Source organism: Squalius cephalus (genome assembly GCF_949319135.1).
Source record: "Squalius cephalus genome assembly, chromosome: 11".
Taxonomy (NCBI): Eukaryota; Metazoa; Chordata; class Actinopteri; order Cypriniformes; family Leuciscidae; genus Squalius; species Squalius cephalus.
The window spans coordinates 23,471,403-23,493,384 of NC_137132.1; the positions used below are offsets into that span (position 1 = coordinate 23,471,403).

General features: G+C 39.5%; 2 protein-coding genes across 2 annotated transcripts; both read left to right on the top strand.

Moving 5' to 3' along the window:
* The first annotated feature begins 188 nt into the window (after nucleotides 1-188).
* Nucleotides 189-9,195, top strand: tekt1 (tektin 1). The gene is made up of 8 exons (XM_079886340.1): nucleotides 189-242; nucleotides 836-1,029; nucleotides 1,237-1,402; nucleotides 2,004-2,132; nucleotides 4,412-4,549; nucleotides 4,673-4,898; nucleotides 8,480-8,676; nucleotides 8,785-9,195. Exons 2-8 carry the CDS (start codon nucleotides 840-842, stop codon nucleotides 8,942-8,944), a joined length of 1,206 nt encoding a protein of 401 aa, XP_079742466.1. The 5' UTR covers nucleotides 189-242; nucleotides 836-839; the 3' UTR covers nucleotides 8,945-9,195.
* A 2,622-nt stretch (nucleotides 9,196-11,817) lies between these two features.
* On the top strand, nucleotides 11,818-14,340 carry LOC307167132 (sialic acid-binding Ig-like lectin 10). Its single transcript, XM_079886073.1, has 7 exons — nucleotides 11,818-11,911; nucleotides 12,055-12,121; nucleotides 12,571-12,903; nucleotides 13,006-13,296; nucleotides 13,395-13,673; nucleotides 13,821-13,911; nucleotides 14,017-14,340. Exons 2-7 carry the CDS (start codon nucleotides 12,061-12,063, stop codon nucleotides 14,126-14,128), a joined length of 1,167 nt encoding a protein of 388 aa, XP_079742199.1. The 5' UTR covers nucleotides 11,818-11,911; nucleotides 12,055-12,060; the 3' UTR covers nucleotides 14,129-14,340.
* The last annotated feature ends 7,642 nt before the right edge of the window (nucleotides 14,341-21,982 follow it).

The window sequence follows — 21,982 nt, forward strand, 5'->3', positions numbered from 1 at the left end:
TATATATATATATATATATATATATATATATATATATATATATATATATATATATGACAAAACAATTTACATATTCGCAAAAATTTCCCATATATATAAATAAATATGTGTGTGTGTGTGTGTGGCATCTACCACCCCCTAGCGTTGAAACGGTTGTTGCCATAGTAACCCTGTGTTTACTTGCCGGCAGAGTGTCAGCACAGCAGTCCTGTTTTATAGTGATTTGAATTTATATCTGACAGGTAAGACACCCTATTTTCGCTTAACGTTAATGCTTTAATTCTAACTATTTATAATGTTTATCTTATTTAAAACACTGAATAGATTTAAGACAAGAATTGATGGAGAAACATGTTTGTTTTATAACAGGGAACTGATATCCTAACATGGTTATGAATTTGGTCACAGATTAGGGTCCAATTCTCACTATATTAACTACGACGTTTGCCTCAATAAACTCCTAATTGCTGCTTATTAATTGTAAGGTAGTTGTTAAATTTAGGTATTTGGTAGGATTAAGGGATGTAGAATAAGGTTATGCAGAATAAGACATTAATATGTGCTTTATAAGTACTAATAAACAGCCAATATTCTAGTAATATGTTAATAAGCACCTAGTTAATAGTGATAATTGGACCCTAAACTAAAGTGTTACCCTGAATTTTTTTTTGTAATACATTGTAGTGTTAGTTGTTTTTTGGCAACAGTATGACTTTAATACAAGTGTTTAAAACAATAAAATAACTACATATTTGATATTAGTTATTATAGTCTAGTAATTATAAAACAATGACCTAAATTATTTAAAAACCAAAGAATGACTTTGTCTCATTAGAAAAATGTCTAGGCTGATGGGATCCCCTGATAAGTTTCTGCCATCCGAGTGGAAGCATGCAAACCAGGTGCATTTCAGGAGTTCGGAGGCAGAACGAGCGCACTCAGAGAAACTTACAGCAGAGTGTCAGAGACTCATAGATGAGAGCAACAAATCTACCAAACACATGCAACAGGATGCACAAAAGAAGCTGGGTATGCAACGCTCAAAATGCATGAAACTGGAAGCCTTGCATGAGATGTAGAGTAGGACAGGAAGTGTAATGATGACACTTGACCTTTTAAAGATAAGTGATAGAAATGATGAAAAGAGGAAGTTATTTCAGATAGGGTTATATTGATTTCCTTGATAAAGACATGTAACGTTAGTTGTTAAACTGTTCTAGCCTACTTCTTCTTCAGAGCAGAGAATCCTGGACGTTAAATTCTGGAGGCAGGAACTGGAGAATAAGTTTGAGGAGATGGTGCAGGAGATCGAGACCCTCATCATCTTCAAGAGCCGTGTGGAAAAGGCCTTGGAGAGCTGCTCTCAGCCTTTTCAAGTGACTTTGCAATGTCTGACTGAGAGGTACTTCTAACCGTAGAGCACAACCAGAGGACAATTACTAAAATCAAGTGTTGAACTACATGACCAGATTGATCAAAAGTGACAGTAAAAACTTTTACATATTTCAAATAAAAGAACCCTGAAAAAAAGTATCACGTTTTCCACAAAAAAATATTAAGCAGCACAACTGTTTTCAACATTGATAATAATAAGAAATGTTTCTTGAGAAGCAAATCATCATATTAGAATGATTTCTGAAGGATCATGTGACACTGAAGACTGGAGTAATGATGCTGAAAATTCAGCTTTGACATCACAGGAATAAATGACATTTAAAAGTATAATAAAATAAAAATCAGTTATTTTAAATTGTAATAATATTTAACTGTATTTTTGATAAATGCATAGCCTTGAGCATACGAGTTTCAAAAACATTAAAAAGTCTAGTGACCCCAACTTTTGAATGATATTGTAATCCTAAATTAGGGGTGGTTAATTTGTCTTATAATTTACTAACCACCCCTAATTTAGGATTAGGCCGACATCTTTCATTACAGTTCAAACCTTTCACAAAAGGTCTCATTGGTTGCCTAATCATGTGATATTTACGGGACATCCTCAGAGAGAAACGTGTGGCGATTGACCTGGTGCATGATGGGGTGGAAGAGGAACTGTTGAAGGAGAAGGAGGTGATTGAGGGTGTGATGGTTCTTCTACAGCGAACACTGGAGCAGATCAACGAGCAGATCAGGTCAGTGACAAAACTCCAAGCACTAACTTAAGGAATTCAATTGTCTTTGATATTTCTGTCTGTCAAACCTGTAAATGTTACAAATGATATAAGAAAACAATTTATTTTTCAATGACAATAATAAGAATTCAATAAATAATCATTTAATAAAACGTCTCGGTTACGTATGGTAACCCTCGTTCCCCGAGGAGGGAACGGAGACGTGAGTCAGAAGTGATTCTGATGAATGGGGATCGCTTGCGAGAGCGAAACTAAACGAGCCAATGCACATTGGCATGCGATAATTGCACCAGCTGCCGTGCATCGCGACGCGAGCATATAATGAGCAGCAGGTGCCTCGCATCCTTTTTTTTCCGCTGAGGAGCCGGACCTGTGACTCGGCCGTACAGCGGAAGCTCAGCAACTGTGGCGAGGGGACTCACGTCTCTTGTTACCATACGTAACCGAGACGTTCCCCTTCGTCAGCTCACTATGACATGAGTCAGAAGTGATTCTGACGAATGGGGATGTCTACCAAAACGCCACGGCTGCTGGCCCTTTCAGCGCTCCGCTTGAGCCTCCTGGCCTGACCAGAATGTTGGGCAGAAGTAGGAGCTCTAAGCAGAGAAGGTCAGTCACTGCTGTTCCGCAAGACCCACTCAGTGTGACCAGTGTGAAGCCACATCCTACCCTGGAGGGAGGCACTGTGACGGTTACACATATGGACTAGCCAAGCAGGGTAGCACAACATATGGCAGTCTCTGGGGTGGTTCCAGCTTAGTTATAGGGGGGAAAGAACACCAGCAGAGACGATAGAGCGGGCTCTGTCTCAGGAAAGACACAGGCTCGTCCACAGAGGAGCTGATCGTGGAGGAATGCACATATGGGGTCGCCACAGGGACCACTCCATATGGACACCCAGCCTAACACAGTTCCACAATGCATACGAGTGTAGGCCTGGCGTCAGACGCTCTGCAACATCTGACTGCCGCAGGGGTGACGGAGGAACTCACAGGGTTAGCCATTTCTGGGGAACACAACTGGAGCAAATAGACGCACATATCCGGCCCATGGGGGCGGGAGTGGCTTTGCAAGCCGAAGCTAAGAATGGGTCCCTCGCGCTACTGGCCACTGGGGGTGAGTATACGGGAAGATACCCGGCTCTACACGGAGGCTATAGAATCTAGCGAACATGTTAGGTGTCGCCCAGCCCGCAGCTCTACATATATCTGTCAACGAGGCGCCACGTGCCAGCGCCCAGGAGGAAGCAACACTTCTAGTTGAGTGTGCTCGCAACCCGAACGGGCAAGGCACGCCTTGGGCTTCGTAAGGCATCCACTATCCAGTGGGCCATCCTCTGCTTGGAGACAGCCTTTCCCTTCTGCTGGCCTCCATAACAGACGAAGAGCTGATCTGAGGTCCTGAAGCTCCTCTGAAGGTAGCGCTTGCAGGTTCACTACCTGATCCCTGAAGGGAGTGGTAGGAACCTTGGGAACATATCCAAGCCGGGGTCTCAGGATAACGTGAGAGCTGTCATTCTATGCACGATTCGTTGACCGAAAATGCTTGCAGGTCCCCTACCCTCTTGATGGAAGCCAGGGCAGTCAGGAGCACAGTCAGGAGCACTCTCTTTAGTGACAAGATCTTTAACTCAGCTGACTGCAGTGGTTCAAAGGGAGGTCTCTGCAGTGCGCTGAGCACCAGAGATAGGTCCCAAGAGGGTGTAGAGGGGGGGCAAGGCGGATTCAGTCTCCTCGTTCCCGTCAGGAACCTGACGATCAGGTCATGCTTTCCCAACGACTTACCTTCAGTTGCATCGTGATGTGCGGCGGTAGCGGCAACATGCACTTTGAGGGTGGGGGGAGACAGCCTTCGCTCCAACCCATCTTGCAGGAAGGAAAGCACGACTCTGATTGGACATCTTCGGGGGTCTTCCCAGTGGGAAGAACACCATTCAACGAATAGGTTCCACTTCAAGTAGATAGGCTCTCGCAAGCGATCCCTATTCGTCAGAATCACTTCTGACTCATAGTGTCATATGAGTCATAGTGAGCTGACGAAGGGGAACAATATTTTGTTTCAAATAATAAAAAATGTGTATGATGTAGCTGCTTTAAATTTAAATCCAATTTAAACTAATTGCTACATACTGTAGCAGTTAAGTAATTCAAAAGTGTTTAAAATATGGCCTTGAATCCTTGAATTATATTGTGTTGTTCAATAAAATTCTCTCTAGTTATATAAATGTCAATTTACTCAAAACTAAATTGTAGTTTGTAAATTATTCCTGTGCTTTTCAGGCTTATTCGTTCAGTGAAGTACTATCTGGAAAAGGACTTGCAGGACAAATTTCAGGCCGAACGCATCGATGATTTCTGCTTTCTTCTCACCAACACATCGCCTGATTTAAAAGAAGGGAATTCAAACTTAAATTTTGGGTAAGATAACATGTTTACGAAACAGTATTTAAAAATCTAATTCTGTTTTATAAATATATTATCAGACTATTCAAATGTTGACAGATTTAGGTTTTGCAAACCTATTTCCTTTACCGTTTCTAGAATTGCAGTGACTCCTGAGGAATGGGAGAGCCTCTGCAACTTAAACATTAGCAAAGCTGAGAATGAGAAGAATAACTCTCTTTCTCTGAGAGCTCTTGTGGCAAGCTTGCTAAAGCAGACGTCTGCAGACATGCGCAGACAGTATGAGGCTACGGGAAGGGCATTTGAGCTGCGCATACAGGAGACCAAAACTGCCAAAACACAGCTTGAAAACCAGCTCAATGAGGTTGGTTGCACTTGTGAATTGAAGGGATAGTTCACCCAAGATTTTAAATTCTCTCATGCAATCCCTGATGTACAGTACAGGTCAAAAGTTTGGAAACATTACGATTTTTTATATGTTTGAAAGAAGTCTCTAATGCATATCAAGGCTGCGTTTATTTGATCAAAAAAACAGAAAAAAAAAAACAGTAATATTGTGAAATATTATTACAACTTAAAATAATAGTTTTCTATTTGAATATACTTTAAAAAATAATTTATTCCTGTGATGCAAAGCTGAATTTTCAGCATCATTACTCCAGTCTTCAGTGTCCCATGTGACATCCAGTCTATCACATGATCCTTTAGAAATCATTCTAATATTCTGATTTATTATGAGTGTTGGAAACAGTTCTGCTGCCTAATATATTTGATGAATTAAAGAACAGCATTTATTCAAAATAAAACAATATTTTCTAATAATATAAATCTTCTTTACTATAAATTTTTATCAATTTAACACATCCTTGCTGAATAAAAGTATTGATTTATTTAGAAAAAAAGAAAAAAGAAAAATTACTGACCCAAAATTACTGACCAGTAGTGTATATTGTTGTTACGAATGATTGTTTTTTTTTTTTTGTTTGTTTTTTTTTACTTTTTATTCATCAAAGTATCCTAAAAAAGTATCACAGGTTATGAAAAAATATTAAGCAGCAGAACTGTTTCCAACTTTGATAATGAATCATCATATTAGAATGATTTCTAAAGGATCATGTGATAGACTGGAGTAAATTCATAGACTGAAAATTGAGCTTTGCATCACAGAAATAAATGATAATTTAAAGTATAATAAATTGAAAACCAATTATTTTAAATTGTAATAATATATCACAATATTGCACTTTTTTTCTGTATTTTTGATCAAATAAATGCAGGCTTGATGAGCAGAAGAAACTTCTTTCAAAAACATTAAAAATAGTAATGTTTCCAAACTTTTGACCTGTACTGTATATGACTTTCTTTCTTCAGATAAGCACAAACAAAGATTTTTAGGGAAATAATCAATCTCTGTGAGTCCATATAATGCCACTGAATGTGTGTCACTCAGTTGATGCTTGAAAAACCACACACAGCGATCGTGCTGGTGATCCATACGACCCAGGCCCGGTTCTACGGGGGTGCTTGAGGGTGCTAAGCACCCTCAAATAAAAGTGAAAGCACCCTCAGATGAAAAATTATTAATAGCACACATAAACGAGATTTTGCCGAAAATAAAACACAGACGGATTTCACACTCTTGCCTATAATAGGATAGCCTACACAAAATAAATAAATTAATAAAATTAAACAAATATGTATATATATTAAATAGATTATTTCGTTATGCTTTCTTGTTTAATGCATTGTAGTAGTTGTCCTTTCGTGATCGCGATACGCAAAAGGTGAAGCTGTCTCTTTAATTGCCCACTTTGCTTGCGTGCGTGCTTCCCGCTCAGAAATTTTGTTAGCTGACTTTCTGAGACGGGGCTTTAGGTAACGTAAAAATAAGTGTCGATCCATTTTTAATCATCATGGACATAAGAAAATGGCTCAAGCAAGCCGTTTGAAGGAAGGTTACAGTACTGAATATATTTGGATTAGCTTCTCCTCCGAATCACAACCTGTAAGTATTATTATTAATAATTGTAGCATGCTCAATAAGTATTTTGTGTAACGTTATGTGTGTTGTGTAACGTTAAGCTAGCGCAGCTTCTTGGTCTTTTGCTGTCAATTGTTTTGAACTGCTTGTCGTTGTTATTGGAGTTGTCATAAAGAATATAGCAGCAATACCTTGGTGTAATAACGTTACTGCAGAAGTGCTTTATCAATATGTTTATGCATAACGCTAACAATGAATGACTGATTGGGTGTTGATGTGTTGTCATGGTTGTCATATTGTACAGACCCGGCAGTCAGCGCTAGTGCATTATGGGTAATTGTTTGTTGGGAGTTGATTTATGCGTTATTACAGCAATATGGTTGGGGTTTGTGTTAGTAAAGTTACGTGTGTTTATGTTCAAGTTAGATTGGATGTTCTTGGTACATTTTCTGCCTTGTTATGTAAAAATGTGTCTCTCACCGTCATGGAGAGAGACGTGTGTAAGGCAGTGACTTCAATGAGTGTTCAATTGTCGTTGAAGTTGGTTATAACAAAGGTATCACCACAGTGTAGGTAGACTATGTGTTAATGTTTTGCAAAGTGAAGATTGCTGCTTGTTTACATGCTATTCTATAATTTACTGCCAGATCGTATATTGTTTAACATAACAGCAATTACAGCAGTATTGTTGTATACAACATCCCCAATTTTGAGTTACTATGTTTCAGACTGATGACTGAGCTATTTCCTACGATTATGTAAGCAGCACCCTCACTATATTCAGAAGCACCCTCAGTGATTTGGTTCTAGAACCGGGCCTGATACGACCCCAGTGGATGAATCTCGCAAAAGTAGTAGGTCATCCAGTTAGTTTCCGTCTACTGTTTTTCAAATACTATGTATTCGGACATACTATTCTTTTGGCGTACTGTTTTTCGCATACTATATAGTAGGAAAGTACTTGATTTCAGATGCAGCGAATGGCTTGACTTGGTACTTCTTTTGAATAAGTAATTACGTCATGACCACTAAAAAAGTATGTTCTATATTATATGAATGTGTGTAGTAGCAGTATGAATGTAATCTGGATGTACTACTTTCGCCATGTTGTCAGTATCATATAGTAGGGAAGTATTGCAGCCAATGACTTCAGAAGTTAAACGATAGGTGTGTGTGTGTGTCTCACCCCACCCACCCCACCCCATCCCATGATCGCTCGTATGACAGTAGACCAGAACACAATAATTTGTAGTTAAAAAAAGTATTTTATTTTAGTATTTTTCTTACACACACCTATCGTTTCACTTCAGAAGACATTGATTCATCCACTGAGGTTGTATGAATTACCAGCACGATCGCTGTGTGTGACTGTGACCACCCATTCAATGGCATCATATGGACTCACAGAGATTGATTATTTTCCTAAAAATCTGAAGAAAGTAAGTCATGAGGGTGAGGAAATGATGAGGGAATTTTCATTTTTGGGTAAACTATCCCTTTTAAGGCATCATAACATTATAATGAACAGTAAAAATGTATATTTACATTGAGATATGTTAAAGATTATATTTAACAGTGTCACTAAATATGTGTTTTTTTTTTCAAACATCAACTTTATGCGAGTGTTAGATGATGGCAAAGGCAATCTTAATGTAAAAATAGGGGAAATAATCATGAACAGTTAAAGAATAAATACAGAGAACAAATATTGGCAGAAATTATAAATTAAAATAATTGAATATTATAATTAATAATATTTGCTGATAATATATTGTGGATTCCTAGCTTTATACTGTAATAAGCTGGATAATTCAAAATCAAAAATGTATATTTTAAGTAAAACATTATTTATTAATTTACTTACTATTAAGTTTCTATAAAGTTATCTATAGGGCTTCATTCTAGGTTTTGTTGTTGTTGTTGTTATAATTTGACTAGTTTCATATGTCTGTGCTCTCTCAAAGCTGCTAGCAGAGATAGCAAATCAAGAAAAGAATCTGGAGGCTCTAAAAGTGGCTATCGCAGAGAAAGAAGCTCCACTGAAAGTGGCTCAGACGCGACTGTCCGCTCGCAGCCAAAGGCCCAACGTTGAGTTCTGCCACGACCCAGCTCAAATCCGACTGCTGGCAGAGGTCAAGGAGCTCGCTAACAACATCGAGAGGTAAAGGAAAGGGTTTGGATGTTACCAAACATGTAACATTAATTGCATGTCCTAATATGCTAGTATGTCCCCAATAAAAGCATTTTCCCTCTATGGTTTCTGCATTAGACTAGCCGAGGCGTTCCAGCTTTCAGAGATGAAACTGAAAGCTCTAGCAAGCAGCCAGTTGAGCCTGGAGGAGGAGATCCAGGTGAAGACCAACTCTCTGTACATAGATGAGGTGACCTGCCTTCAGCAACGTCAGCCTGTTGTTATTCACAACTTCTGAACAGAGCTCATGTACGACGGAAATGCCTAGTGTAGTTAATGGTGTTTTGGAAGAAGAGTTTCCTTTAAATCATTTTAAGTTATTTTAATGGTTTCAATACAACATGTAATGTCTTTAAAAATACCTACTGGGATGTTTCCTCTAAGAATCTGTTTGTTGCACACAGCCCATTGAAGGAGATGTTTTGATCAAATGTCTTTAAAAAAATGCAAAATTAAAAATACCAGTGCAAAATGCCTGTGCAAAATCTGTTTTTGTGTGTGTTTTTAGTAATTGTTGGTTTGGTGTGTTTGAGTACTCATTGTTACAATTACACAGCAAAAGTTCAGTGACATTTTTATTTGTGCATGGGAGAAATCACACAGTGAACTCAGAGAAAACGCTATGCTTGAGCAAACAGTTTGTGAATAGGCTACTACAAATGATGCCCGTGAAAGAGACTGTGAACGCATTGAATAGGATATGTTTAGTTGGTGAATAGCACAGGCTACTATTACACAGTAGCGATAATAACGTTAAGCGCACCAGAATGAAATATAATATTCAGAAGTAAACAGCAGAGCTGACATATAGATTCAGTTAACATCCACAAAAGAATAAGCGCGTCGATTCAGGGAGCAGTGCAAAGTGCAAAATCAGTTTTTGTGTGTGTTTTTAGTAATTGTTGGTTTGGTGTTTTGAGTGCTCACTGTTACAATTACACAGCAAAAGTTCAGTGACATTTTTATTTGTGCATGGTAGAAAGCAAATACTGATACTGACATACAAACTACATGATTCAGGGAGCAGACTACACAGTGAACTCAGAGAAAACGCTACTTAAGCCCTGCTGCTTTCTTCGACCCTCTCTGTCTCTGGTCCTGCACTGTGCTCACTCAGTGTCAGTGTGAGAGGGGGAGTGGCCAGCTGTGCTCACTCAGTGTCAGTGTGAGAGGGGGAGTGGCCAGCTGTGCTCACTCAGTGTCTGTGTGAGAGGGGGAGTGGCCAGCTGTGCTCACTCAGTGTCTGTGTGAGAGGGGGAGTGGCCAGCTGTGCTCACTCAGTGTCTGTGTGAGAGGGGGAGTGGCCAGCTGTGCTCACTCAGTGTCTGTGTGAGAGGGGGAGTGGCCAGCTGTGCTCACTCAGTGTCAGTGTGAGAGGGGGAGTGGCCAGCTGTGCTCACTCAGTGTCTGTGTGAGAGGGGGAGTGGCCAGCTGTGCTCACTCAGTGTCAGTGTGAGAGGGGGAGTGGCCAGCTGTGCTCACTCAGTGTCAGTGTGAGAGGGGGAGTGGCCAGCTGTGCTCACTCAAGGTGTGTTCGACATCGGCTGCGGCTGGATGCACCCGATAGGCGAGAGTAGCCGCGTGCAGGCGGGGAGGAGCTGCAAACGGAGACGTGAAGTCGGACACTTTGGGCAATTCCACGCAAAACTGTCACATCCATAACGCCAGCACAATGCCATTGTATGTAGTTGGCGTTATGGATGTGACAGTTTTGCGTGGAATTGCCCCTTTCTGGTTCCCGTAGTGACCGCTCACGTGGTGTTTGCATACTTTACCACAGCTGAAGTGAAATAAATGCAATATTTGCCAAATAATACACAGATGTTTCAGAGACATTTTCATTCAATACTTTATGTATTGCTTCATACAGCGTCTGTTTGAACAAGAATAAAGTTCAACATAAGCTACTGTCAATGAAGTGGAGTCTACGTTTTCTAATCAGTTTTAATTTGATAAACATGACACAATATAACATCGCAACTACATGAAAAGAGTGTTTACTGTTACAAAAAACTGATTTGAGAGCTTTAGAGGAACTAAAGGTGTTCGAATAAACACGAAACACACGTGATCGTTGTCATGCGGTGAATCCGGCCAATCGTGGAACAGCTGTGTCGTCCAGTGCAGCCGCTCTTGAGAAGCTGTGCTGGCTGAGTTCTCCGGCTACTCTCGAATCGCTCTCGCGGTACTTTGATGGCATACGTCACAGTCACGTGGTGTCGGCGCTGTATCAAGTCGGACAAAATTTCTAACCGGCATGCATTGCTTTAAGTCAGCCTCCGATCGGTCTGCGCAGAGCTGCATGAAGTCGAACAAGTCTTCAGTGTCAGTGTGAGAGGGGGAGTGGCCAGCTGTGCTCACTCAGTGTCAGTGTGAGAGGGGGAGTGGCCAGCTGTGCTCACTCAGTGTCAGTGTGAGAGGGGGAGTGGCCAGCTGTGCTCACTCAGTGTCAGTGTGAGAGGGGGAGTGGCCAGCTGTGCTCACTCAGTGTCAGTGTGAGAGGGGGAGTGGCCAGCTGTGCTCACTCAGTGTCAGTGTGAGAGGGGGAGTGGCCAGCTGTGCTCACTCAGTGTCAGTGTGAGAGGGGGAGTGGCCAGCTGTGCTCACTCAGTGTCAGTGTGAGAGGGGGAGTGATTACTGATATATTTACTGATATATATTTAACAATATCTTTTGCATTTCTAATCCAAACAATGTCAAACTTGGCACTGTACTTACTCATGCCCGTAGAAAGACACCTGTCAAGTTTGAAATCCATCGGACTAACGGTTCGAGAGATATGCGAATAACACACACACACACACACACACACACACACACAGAAAGACGTTCCCGTAATTTATAGATAGATATAATATACAGAAGTAAACAGCGTAGGTGACTTACAGATTCAGTTAACATCCACAAATGAATAAGCGCGACGATTCAGGGAGCTGGCGACAGACGTTTCTGTAATTTATAGATAGAAATAAAAAAGATGATCCCAAGTTAAAACATGAATTGAATCCTCATAATTCATTATACAGAAATGAACAAATAATAAGGTATAAAAAAATTATCAGTTTTCTAGAAAATAATTTCATCATCATGGGAGGGGTATCAAGTACACACATCTCTATGGTAATGATAAATCAGTCAGACCAAGTAAAAAGCATGAAACAGATCTGAAGAAAAAGTGCTGTCACATCAGCTCTTCAAATATTAGGTAAGCGACCATTTTAACAGTTTTGAAAATGCTGTTGTTGTGTCTTCTTTGTAACTAATAATGTCAAATATGACTGTATTTTTATTATTGTCATAGTTGTGCTTTAAACAGACATGATTTCCATATTTCTCTCATTATATTAGTCTGAGATGCTGCAAACATTGCTGTTCATCTTAACGGTCGCTCAAATGACAGACTGTTGTGGTTTTGGTGAGTGTTAACTTGTGTATTGTAATTTCATCATGGTTTTATTACTCGATTTATAGAGAACAAGTATATTTTCTTTTGACTTTTTAGTCATGAAAACATTTCAAATATTAAGAATCACCATATATTTTGACTATATTGTTTTACAGTTTTCTGAACTTGTCAAGTGTCTGAAACCCCCATCATCTGCTGCACTTCTATGACTTTTACAGATATTTATTTATGACTTGTTCTGTTTTTCCAGTTTAAGAAATATAACTGGGTGTAATAAGTGAAAAACAAAATAATCAATTAATAATGTCAATAATTTAAAAATGATGTTTGTCTCTTTGATATGAGCCATTGATTTTAATACCATGTTGTAAAAAAAAATGAAAATACACTTGAAAATATTACATTTAATAAAACTACAGTATTGCGAAAGTTTTTTTTATTTTGGTTTTTCATTTCAGGCCCTGATGAACTGACTAACTTCTCCATCAGAGTAGAAGACAACTTCACTGGAGAGGCTGGTTTGTGCATCAATGTATTCTGTTTTTTCACTGTCCCTCAAAGTGTCCCAGAACCCATTAGAAGAACCTGGTTCAAAGGAGATCCACAAAACCCAACTGTTGAAGTTCCTTGTTTTAACATTAGTAGACCATCGTTTGGCAATGAGAGAGAGTGCAGCTTTATGCTAAAAAACTTGGTTCAGGGTGAATCTGATGGTGAATACAGATTGAAACTGGAATGGGGACAAAGAAAAGTGTATATCTTTCCTCAAACAGTAAAAATTACTGTAAAAGGTTGGTTGTGTGTTTGTATTTATGCATTTTTAACAGAGAAAGTTGCACACACATCCAGATTAATTTATAGCATTTCTGACTCCAGTAAATCATTGTTTTTAGAGCTCAACCAGAAACCAACTATAAATGTCCCACAACTCACAGCGGGAGAGAAGGCAGAGATATCCTGCAAAGTTCCAGGAGATTGCATGAATCCCTTAGCAGATATTGTTTGGACAGGGATTGAGCCTGATGAAATTAGACCTAGAGCTTCTGGAGTTTCTGGCAATGAAAAGCACTATTCAGTATTGACTTTTCATCCTGAGCCTGAACATCACAATACTAAGCTCACCTGCACAGTCATTTTTCAAAAAAACACACAGACCGAAAGTACTGTGATCCTTAAAGTAAGACGTATGTAGCATTTCACTTATAACACATCATAATTTCACATTTTAAGTAAGGTGATGAAGACCATTTTTTTTAATAAACTTGTTATAATTTTTCTTCAGATGCCCCTGAAATCCTGAATAGCTCCTGTTGTTTGGTGGAGGGTGATGAATTGATCTGCATGTGTGTCAGCAGTGGTGTGCCATTACCCCAGATACACTGGACGATTCTGGACGGTGAATATTACAGTTCTGCTTCAGCAACGAACACCAGCAGCATCATCACCATCTCCATTGCTAGTTTCAGGAACCTCAAAGCTACCATTGAATGTGTCAGTAAGAATCTCATTGGTATGGCAGAAGTGGAAATCCAAGTGCACAATCATGCTGAGAAACCCAAAGGTAGGCAGGACAAAATCATGCGTTTTACAAACATTTGACAATTTCTGCCATAGTGACAAACATCTGTATGAATTAACTATCGTTCTGAAGTTGGCTTCTTGTATGAAATTTCCTTTATTCTTCTCTCATTTTTCTCATGTTTTATAGTAAGTTGGAGTTTGTCCACCCCTTGGATATTTTTTACCCTTTCAGTTGTTGTAAATGTCATCTTCATTTCCTGTTTGACTGTCATCCTACGGTAAGAACTTCATAAACTCAAGAAAATTCAGTTGGCTGGCCATTTAGTGTTAAATGTTTGTATTAGTCACTAATGCCACACATTCTACCATTACCATTTTGACAGAAGGAGAGAAAAACATAAGGAACCAAATGATGACAACCATGTCTACATGACTTCAATGAAGAGAGAGGAATCTGTGTATGAGACAGTTAAAATGTCTTCAGAGAGATCTTAGTGGTTTGATAAACACATTACAGCATTTATACACCAAGTGGCTTTTCTTACACATTTTTAAGTTACAAATTTAATGGCATTTATTTGTGTCACTTATGCCAGCAAAATGCTTTTGGAAAAGCAGTTTCACAATCTGTGTATCATTATCAGTGTTTTAGAAGAGTTTTTTAATCCTTATTTTAAGATATTTTAATAAATAAAAACTGTGATTGTAGTCAAATGTCTTTCATTTTCTTTTGATTGTTTCAATACAGCATGAAAATTATCTTTAAGATAAAAAGTTTGACAAAACTCAAACTGTAAAAGAGTATTTTGGCTGATTCTCTCAGGTCTACTTTGAAATTTCCTCTTTGAATCTGTTTGTCAGTTCGCTTTTCGCAATGTTAGACAGTAATATTAAGATGTCCCATGATCTTAATCGAAAGGGTGCTTTTCAATCTGTGAGATAAATGCAAATGTTAAGGACAAACCAATTTCATTTTTAGATCCTATTCATGTTTAAATACTTTCTCCAGATATGCAGAGCCAACGTTTTCAGCCGAAAATTAAGAAAGCTTATTTTATTTCATTTTGACAATATATTTTCAATTTTTTTGAATGCATGTTTTTGAAATTTTTTGTTTAAATTTTGAGCATTTTTAGGTTTTTCTGTGTACTGAAGCATTCCTCGCATTCCATTAATTCCTATGGGGATCAAATTGACCCGCGAGGGAAGGATTTGTTACTTTTTTTAATTTCTACCACAAAACCTCAAATTTTTTTGTATATTCGTGGTTCAAGTGCGACACAAGTCCTAGGGTCATGGACCCCTCCGATGAACACTGCATTTTTAAAACATTTTCAAACAAAATTTCCAGGTCAAAATGACCCGAGGCAAGTATGAGGGTTAAAGTTTATTGATCAGAAACACAGTTTATATACTCTCCTTGTTATGCATATTCATTTATTATAGAACAAAGACTTTCAATACTGATTGAATATACAAATTAGCATTCCTCTTACTTCATTTTATTATACATGTAGATTTCTTTTTACCTCTTTTTAAAGTATCAACTCAAATGTTAGATAAAAAACAAGTGAAGATGAACACAGCAATTCACTATTTTGCACATACACAGTCTTCTATGAGTGTGATGAGGCCAGGCCAGGATACCTAACCAAATTCATCCATGGGTGTTATTTATTGGGCATAATCTGGGGGACCTTAGTGAATTTAGGTATAGCTTTTTTAGCAAAATTATTTATTTGACTTGGTGTCTTCAAACACAAACACTTAATTTGGTGCCTATCGAAAGAATGTAAATAGAGCATTGTTAGTCTAACAAAATACAAAAGAACTGTGCAAGTTAATATTGCAAATCAACAAAATTTACAATAGTCTGTGTGATTACTGAATATGCAGTACCTGAACATGAAGAAAGAGATGGACGTCTCCGTACCTTGCTTATATCATCAGTCAGCTAAATATAGCCCCTTTCACACAGATATTCCGGAAAATACACGGATAAAGTGACCCGGGATTTGACCCGGGTTCGTTTGATTCATTCACACTGCCAGTTATTTTCCGGAATCAGAGAGTGCGTTCACACACAACCCGTAAAAATCCCGTAGGGGAGAGTGGGGTGATTTGTGCCAGGGGGGGGAAGTAGTTCCACCCTTGTTTCTGGAAAACCATAGAAGAAATTGGTCATGTGACCACATAATTTTGAAAAGCAATCACTTTTACTCGTCCTCCAAAGAAGAGAGACACATGGCATGAGAGTTAAGCATATTTTAGTGCAAAAAAATGTTTTTTCCCTTTCAAAGTAAAATTTCTATGATTAAAGGGGGGGTGAAATGCTATTTCATGCATACTGAGTTTTTTACACTGTTAAAGAGTTGGATTCCCATGCTAAACATGGACAAAGTTTCAAAAATTAAATTGTACGTTTGAAGGAGTATTTCTGTGCCAAAAATTGTCCTTCCGGTTTGTCACAAGTTTCGGAAAGTTTTTTTCGAGTATGGGCATGTGTGACGTCAGATGTAACGGAATTTCCTTATACGGGTCCTAAGGGCACTTCTCCGGTAAGATCGCGGGCGCGCGCGCACTCGTACACCAGAGCAAGAGAGCGAAAGCAGTACCTCATCTAAGCGCTCTGCTCGGCTTTAGGGAAGTCAGTGTCACCAAAGAAGTGGGTTTTTGGTTGCCAGGGCAAGACAAACCTGCACAGATTCCCAAAGAACCCAGCGTTAAGGGAATAGTGGATGCAGTTTGTTTTTCGGGGTAAAAACGAGTTGAGCAAGACTGTTTCCCTGCATTTCGACGATGATTGTTTTATAAACAAAGCCCAGATCACGGATTTGCAGATCGTCTAATGCTTAAGGATCGAGCAGTCACAATGATAAAGGTCCGCAGTCGTGCGTTGGAACCGCAGGCGGTGAGTAAAACTGTTGAACAAATGTCTCTGTGTGTTGTTAACGTTACTAGCTCGGCGCGTTAGCACAGCTTTAGCACATCGCCCACACGGCCCGCCCCCAGCCGCTCGGTTTTTTCCGGAAAGACTCGGTACAGTCTATCTTTCACTTATAAATAATAAAACTAAAGACTTTTTGGAGATATGAACGATGCAATACTACTCTATAGGTACTCAAGATTAACAGGAGATTGAGTGAAAATGAGCATTTCACCCCCCCTTTAAGGTTTTTTGATTGTAGTGTCTGAACAATTATAGACAAGTTTGAAAACATTTCACACATGTTTTAGTGCTTTAGTAGGCTACACAATGAGTCTATACAGTTAGCATGATGTTAGCTCTTAACTGCTGGATCATGCTAGTTTTTAAAACTGTGGGTCCGGGGTGATTTGTGCCAAAGGGCCTGGGTTAAGTTGTGCCAGATCCAGACCACCTAGACCTACATACTCACAGGGGATAATCTTGAGAAGTGAGGAGATGGGCATGCCTCATCATTGTTTGACATAGGCCTGCCTGCTATTTGTTTAATTTAGCTAACACTGATTTCAGTTTTGAGTTTGCACTATGTTATTAAAGAGAAGTTTTATTCCGTTTTAAGTGGCCTATGTCACAATAGTATGTTTAGAAATTAGCCTAGTCACTTTATTCTTATATGTTAAATAATTGACAGACAGCGCTATGTCAACAGGCATCTATTGCCAAAGCCCTTTTGCCTGAAATGATTCACAAATATCATCTATTGTGTTGCTATGGTGCTCTGAATGGTTGCTAGGGCGTAGCTTGATAGCTTCACAATGATCCTGAGAGACTTATTGGTCATCTGAGTAAAATGAGCCCGCCCCCTTGTCTCTATGACACTGTGATCCAGAGTTATGTTCAATACAAAATCCCTATGCAATTGACCATAGTAGGAAAAACGCATGACTGGTATATGACTGGTATTCCAGGGTGACAATATCTAAATAAACCTTAAATTAGTAATTTTGTATTGAATTTATCTTGCTTTCATATAGCAGTATGGTTCATAACATTAAAATGTTCTGTTTTACTTCAGAAATCACTGGCACAATTTACCCCCAATGTATTCCCCCAAAGGCACAACTTCCCCCGCACCAGGGGCAAGTTGTGCCATGAGACCACTTTTTTTCCAAGAGCTATATTTCTGAAACAATTTATTTCAGATCCAAAGTTATTCTTCTCAGGGATGCACCACATCCTGAAATATATGTACATCCTTAAGTTGAAGGCATTACTGCCATGGCCTCACTTTAAAGTCACTTTGAGTAAAAACTGGCACAACTCACCCCACTCTCCCCTAAAGACACGTGACATCGATGTGACTTGTAATGTCTCAGCAGCGTCTTAAGTTTGCTTATGAGCTGCGATTTCTCTCTCGAGAAACCACGCTTCTGCATTTTTTTCTCTGATTTAATTTGATTAAACTTGCGCATTACGTACCGTTTCACAGCTGGCGAACGATCCCGCGCTTCAGCGTCATCACTACGACACGGCATTATTACGGCTTTTGTTCAGACAGCGCGCGGACCGGGACTGAACACGGCAATGTTACTAGGTCCCCAACCCGGCATCGATCCCGGCATCAATCCCGGGTCGTGTTTGCGTTCACACAGAAGGCACTTTCCCGGGTTCAAAGCGCTGTGTGAAAGGGCTAATATAGTAATAATAATATGTTTGACTATTTTAATCTCTCCACCCATTGCATTGGCATGGCATCTGTGATGGCATTTAAGGATCTAGGCATAAGAGTTTGACTCAGGGTGCAATTGTCTCTCTGCCTCTCATGGCAGCTTGCTTTCTTTATCATCTCTGCAGTAACTCAAGTCTTTCTCCATGCCGGCCTCAGAAGTGTCAACTTCCACTTTTGTGGGTGAGCTGAAGGCACATCAACCAATGCCTCGTCTTTGCATCTCTCTCCCTCACTTGTTGCACGTTGAGGCAGCCATCCAAAAAGCCATCTGGTCTTATCTAGAAATTGAACACTCAAGAGAACTGCATGAATCAAATTGACCCTATGTAAATTGTTTATGAGCAAACTGCTCTGCATTTCAATCATCTCTTTGCAGAATGGAGGAAACAGCAGTAAACTACTCTTAATTTTCTGGGTATATTACAACGATAATCCTCACAAATACATCAGCATGACATATGGTAAAATTCAGACTTCATTCATAATCAATCTACGTAGTCATTACATTTTTGGAAATTGAGAAATACCTTTTGATTTTTTCATTTTTATTTTTTTATTGTATGTTATTGATGGTTTTTAGAGTTTATCTGGAAAAATTATCAAATTTGAAAGTTATTTCTGTCTGGCGCCTGTACATAGTAACTAAAATATACATATAAGTTAATTGTAGTTAAAATTGCATACCTGGGTGTCACCACCATTACAGAAGTGGCACCCGAACAGGGACTTGAAAAAAAAAGAAAAGAAAAAAAAAGACTTTAAGGGACTTATTATTCTCAAGAAAATCAAACCTTACCTCACAAGTCAACTTCGCAGCTGAGTAAACATAGTAGAGTTGGTGTAACTGGAACTTCAGCTGAAAAAATATCATGCACAACTGTTACACTACAAAGGACGCTTAACTCAACCCACACTGCAAAGACCCACCTCTAATCGATTTGCTGGAAAACCTCCAGTCCAGTGTTGGAGATGCAAAGGACAACATCCACCTGGAAATTGTGAACTGTATTCCACCCTTCAGTCCACATATTCTTCCAGTCACCCTCCTTTCACTGGAAGTAAGCGTTCCATCCAACCTCAGAAGTCAGGAGTTCCGCCTTCTAACAATGCTATGTCTGCAACAGTTCCCTCAAAGACATCATCCAAGTTTGAAACGTTTACCTCCACTGCCTCCAACAAGTTTGTTCCCATACCTCAACAGTTATTTGTTTGCATTAATATTGGAGCCTGGAAAGGAAAGGCCTTCGTAGATACGGGAGCAAGTTATACTCAGTCCCCATGACAACCTCCACCCCTGGACACTTCACAACAAAGTCTTTTCCATACGTGCTGTCATCCTCACCTCCAAAGTCCTGGCGTACTCTCTAGTCTTAGGTTTGGACTTCATTTTTTTTCCAGTGGACTGCAGATAAATGTAGCTGACAGGAAATATTCATTCAAGTCAACTCCCAACGAAGAGTATCCTTTCCCACTGGGACAAGCCAGTTGCAGTTGGAAAACCCCATCATCTGAAAAAGAGACCACACATCAAAAGTTCAAACCAGACACTTTAGATACTGATCACTAAGTACCGTGGATAACCAAACCTTGATAGCTGCTGCAGTATTGAAGGCACTCTTACCACCAGTAGGAAAACAACAGTTATTGCACCTTCTATCATCCTATACAAAAGTTTGTCCTCACCAGGCCAGCTTGGAAGGACAACTGTTCTTCAGCATCGTCTCTACACCACTCATCCTGTACCCCATTAAACAAAGGAGAAAAATGTGTAACACCTGAAAAACAAGCTGTTGTCAGAGAACAGTTTAAAGAAATGTTGGAAAAGGGCATTGTGTAACCATCACATTCTGCCTGGGCATCACCTGTTGTGCTGGTCCCCAAAAAAGATGGGAGCTTAAGATTTTGTGTCGATTACCGTAAGGTTAATGCCATCACAGAGAGGGATGTATATCCTTTACCGAACATCACAGAAATCCTGGAGTCCCTCCCAGGTGGAGACATATTCTCCACCATTGATTTAAATAGTGGTGACTGGCAGGTAATGATGGACCCAAAGAGCAAGTTGAAAACGGCCTTCATCACTTCCTCAGGTCTGTATGAGTTTAATGTTGTGCCTTTTGGATTAAAAGAATGTTCCTGCAACGTTCCAGAGGCTGATGGAGACTGTCTTGGGAGAGTTAAGAGGAAAGATGTGCTTCGTATATATTGACGATATCATTATATACTCACCCTCTCTTACTCAGCACTTCCATGATCTTCGAATCATCCTTTCCCATCTACAGTCAGCAGGGTTTATCATCAACCTGAAAAAGAGCAAATTCTGTCTTCAAGAATTAACCTTTCTTAGACATGTGGTGAGCCTTAAAAGTATTTCAGCAGATCCCAGGAAAGTGGAAGCTATCAGATCTTATCCTGTGCCTAAGAATCTGAAGGAGGTTCAACATTGTTCCTCATTTCTCTCAAATTGCTAAACCCATCAATGCACTGAAGAAAAAGGACACAAGTTTGAGTAGACCTCACAGTGCCATCAAGCTTTCAATCAGTTAAAAGCCCGTCTGATTTCTCCACCCATCCTGGGTCATCCTGATCTTAAACGCCCATTTGTGGTATATACAGATGACAGTGACAGTGGTCAAGACTTGAACAAAGCCGAAACTCATTATTCCACCACTGAAAAATAATGCCCTGGTGGTCTGGGCTTTAGAACAGTGGCAACACTATCTGGAACTGAAATTGTTCACCATTGTTACAGACCATTCAGCATTGCAGTGGGTGATTAATTTCCACCAGCACAACCAGCCGTCTAATTCGTTAGGCTCTTCTCCTACACAAATTTGATTTCGTCGTTGAGTATTAAACAAGTAATAAAAACTCAGTGAGTGTTTTAGCGCAATTTTCTGACGTCATGGGATCACAACACTAAGAGATAGTAAATCTTTTCCTGGATTTTTTTTGTGCGTTCCCGAGATTAGACCTTCCTTAACATAATGCCGAAAACCCGAAGTCTCTAGGTGGTCTGGTTGAGGAGTAGATAGAAGTGCAAGATTGGTGCGCACAGACAGAACAGAAATCATGAGTTAACAATAGCAATTTTGTCCGGTGGAAAATTGCGCTAAAAAGACAAACTTAATGTTGCACCTAATGCCTTATCTTTGATGCATGTCAAACCGGAATGTTGTGAAGGAGTGGATTCTGGAATCCACTGCTGCTTCAATGTATATCTAATGAGTGATTATAATCGTATAATAGTTGTACTGTGGCTGCTGTCACGTCATCCAAGCGGATGCTGTACACTGGTGGTGGTTGAGGAAAGACCCCGACATGATTGTAAAGCGCTTTGGGTGTACAGTAGTACATATGAAAAGCTCTATAAATGCCTCATTCATCTTCAGTAAAAATTGTCTTTAATTTATTATTATTCTGACTCTTGTCTTAAATTAATTGCACTTCTAACTCCTGGTCTTAATTAATCATATCTGGTCCTTGGGTCTTTAAAGTCCCTGTAAAGTCAAAATTAAGTATGTGTTCTGAGTTTGTCACACCAAAGAAAAATGTGTTATTAGCCACCCAGCCAAATTTGAATGATAAAAAAAATAAAGAATTGCAAACTGTTGTGAATGGGCTCCAGTGCGTCATCAAGTAGGGGCGTGTCCAGGAGCTCAGGGGCTCCACTGCGTCATCGAGCCCCCGTTTT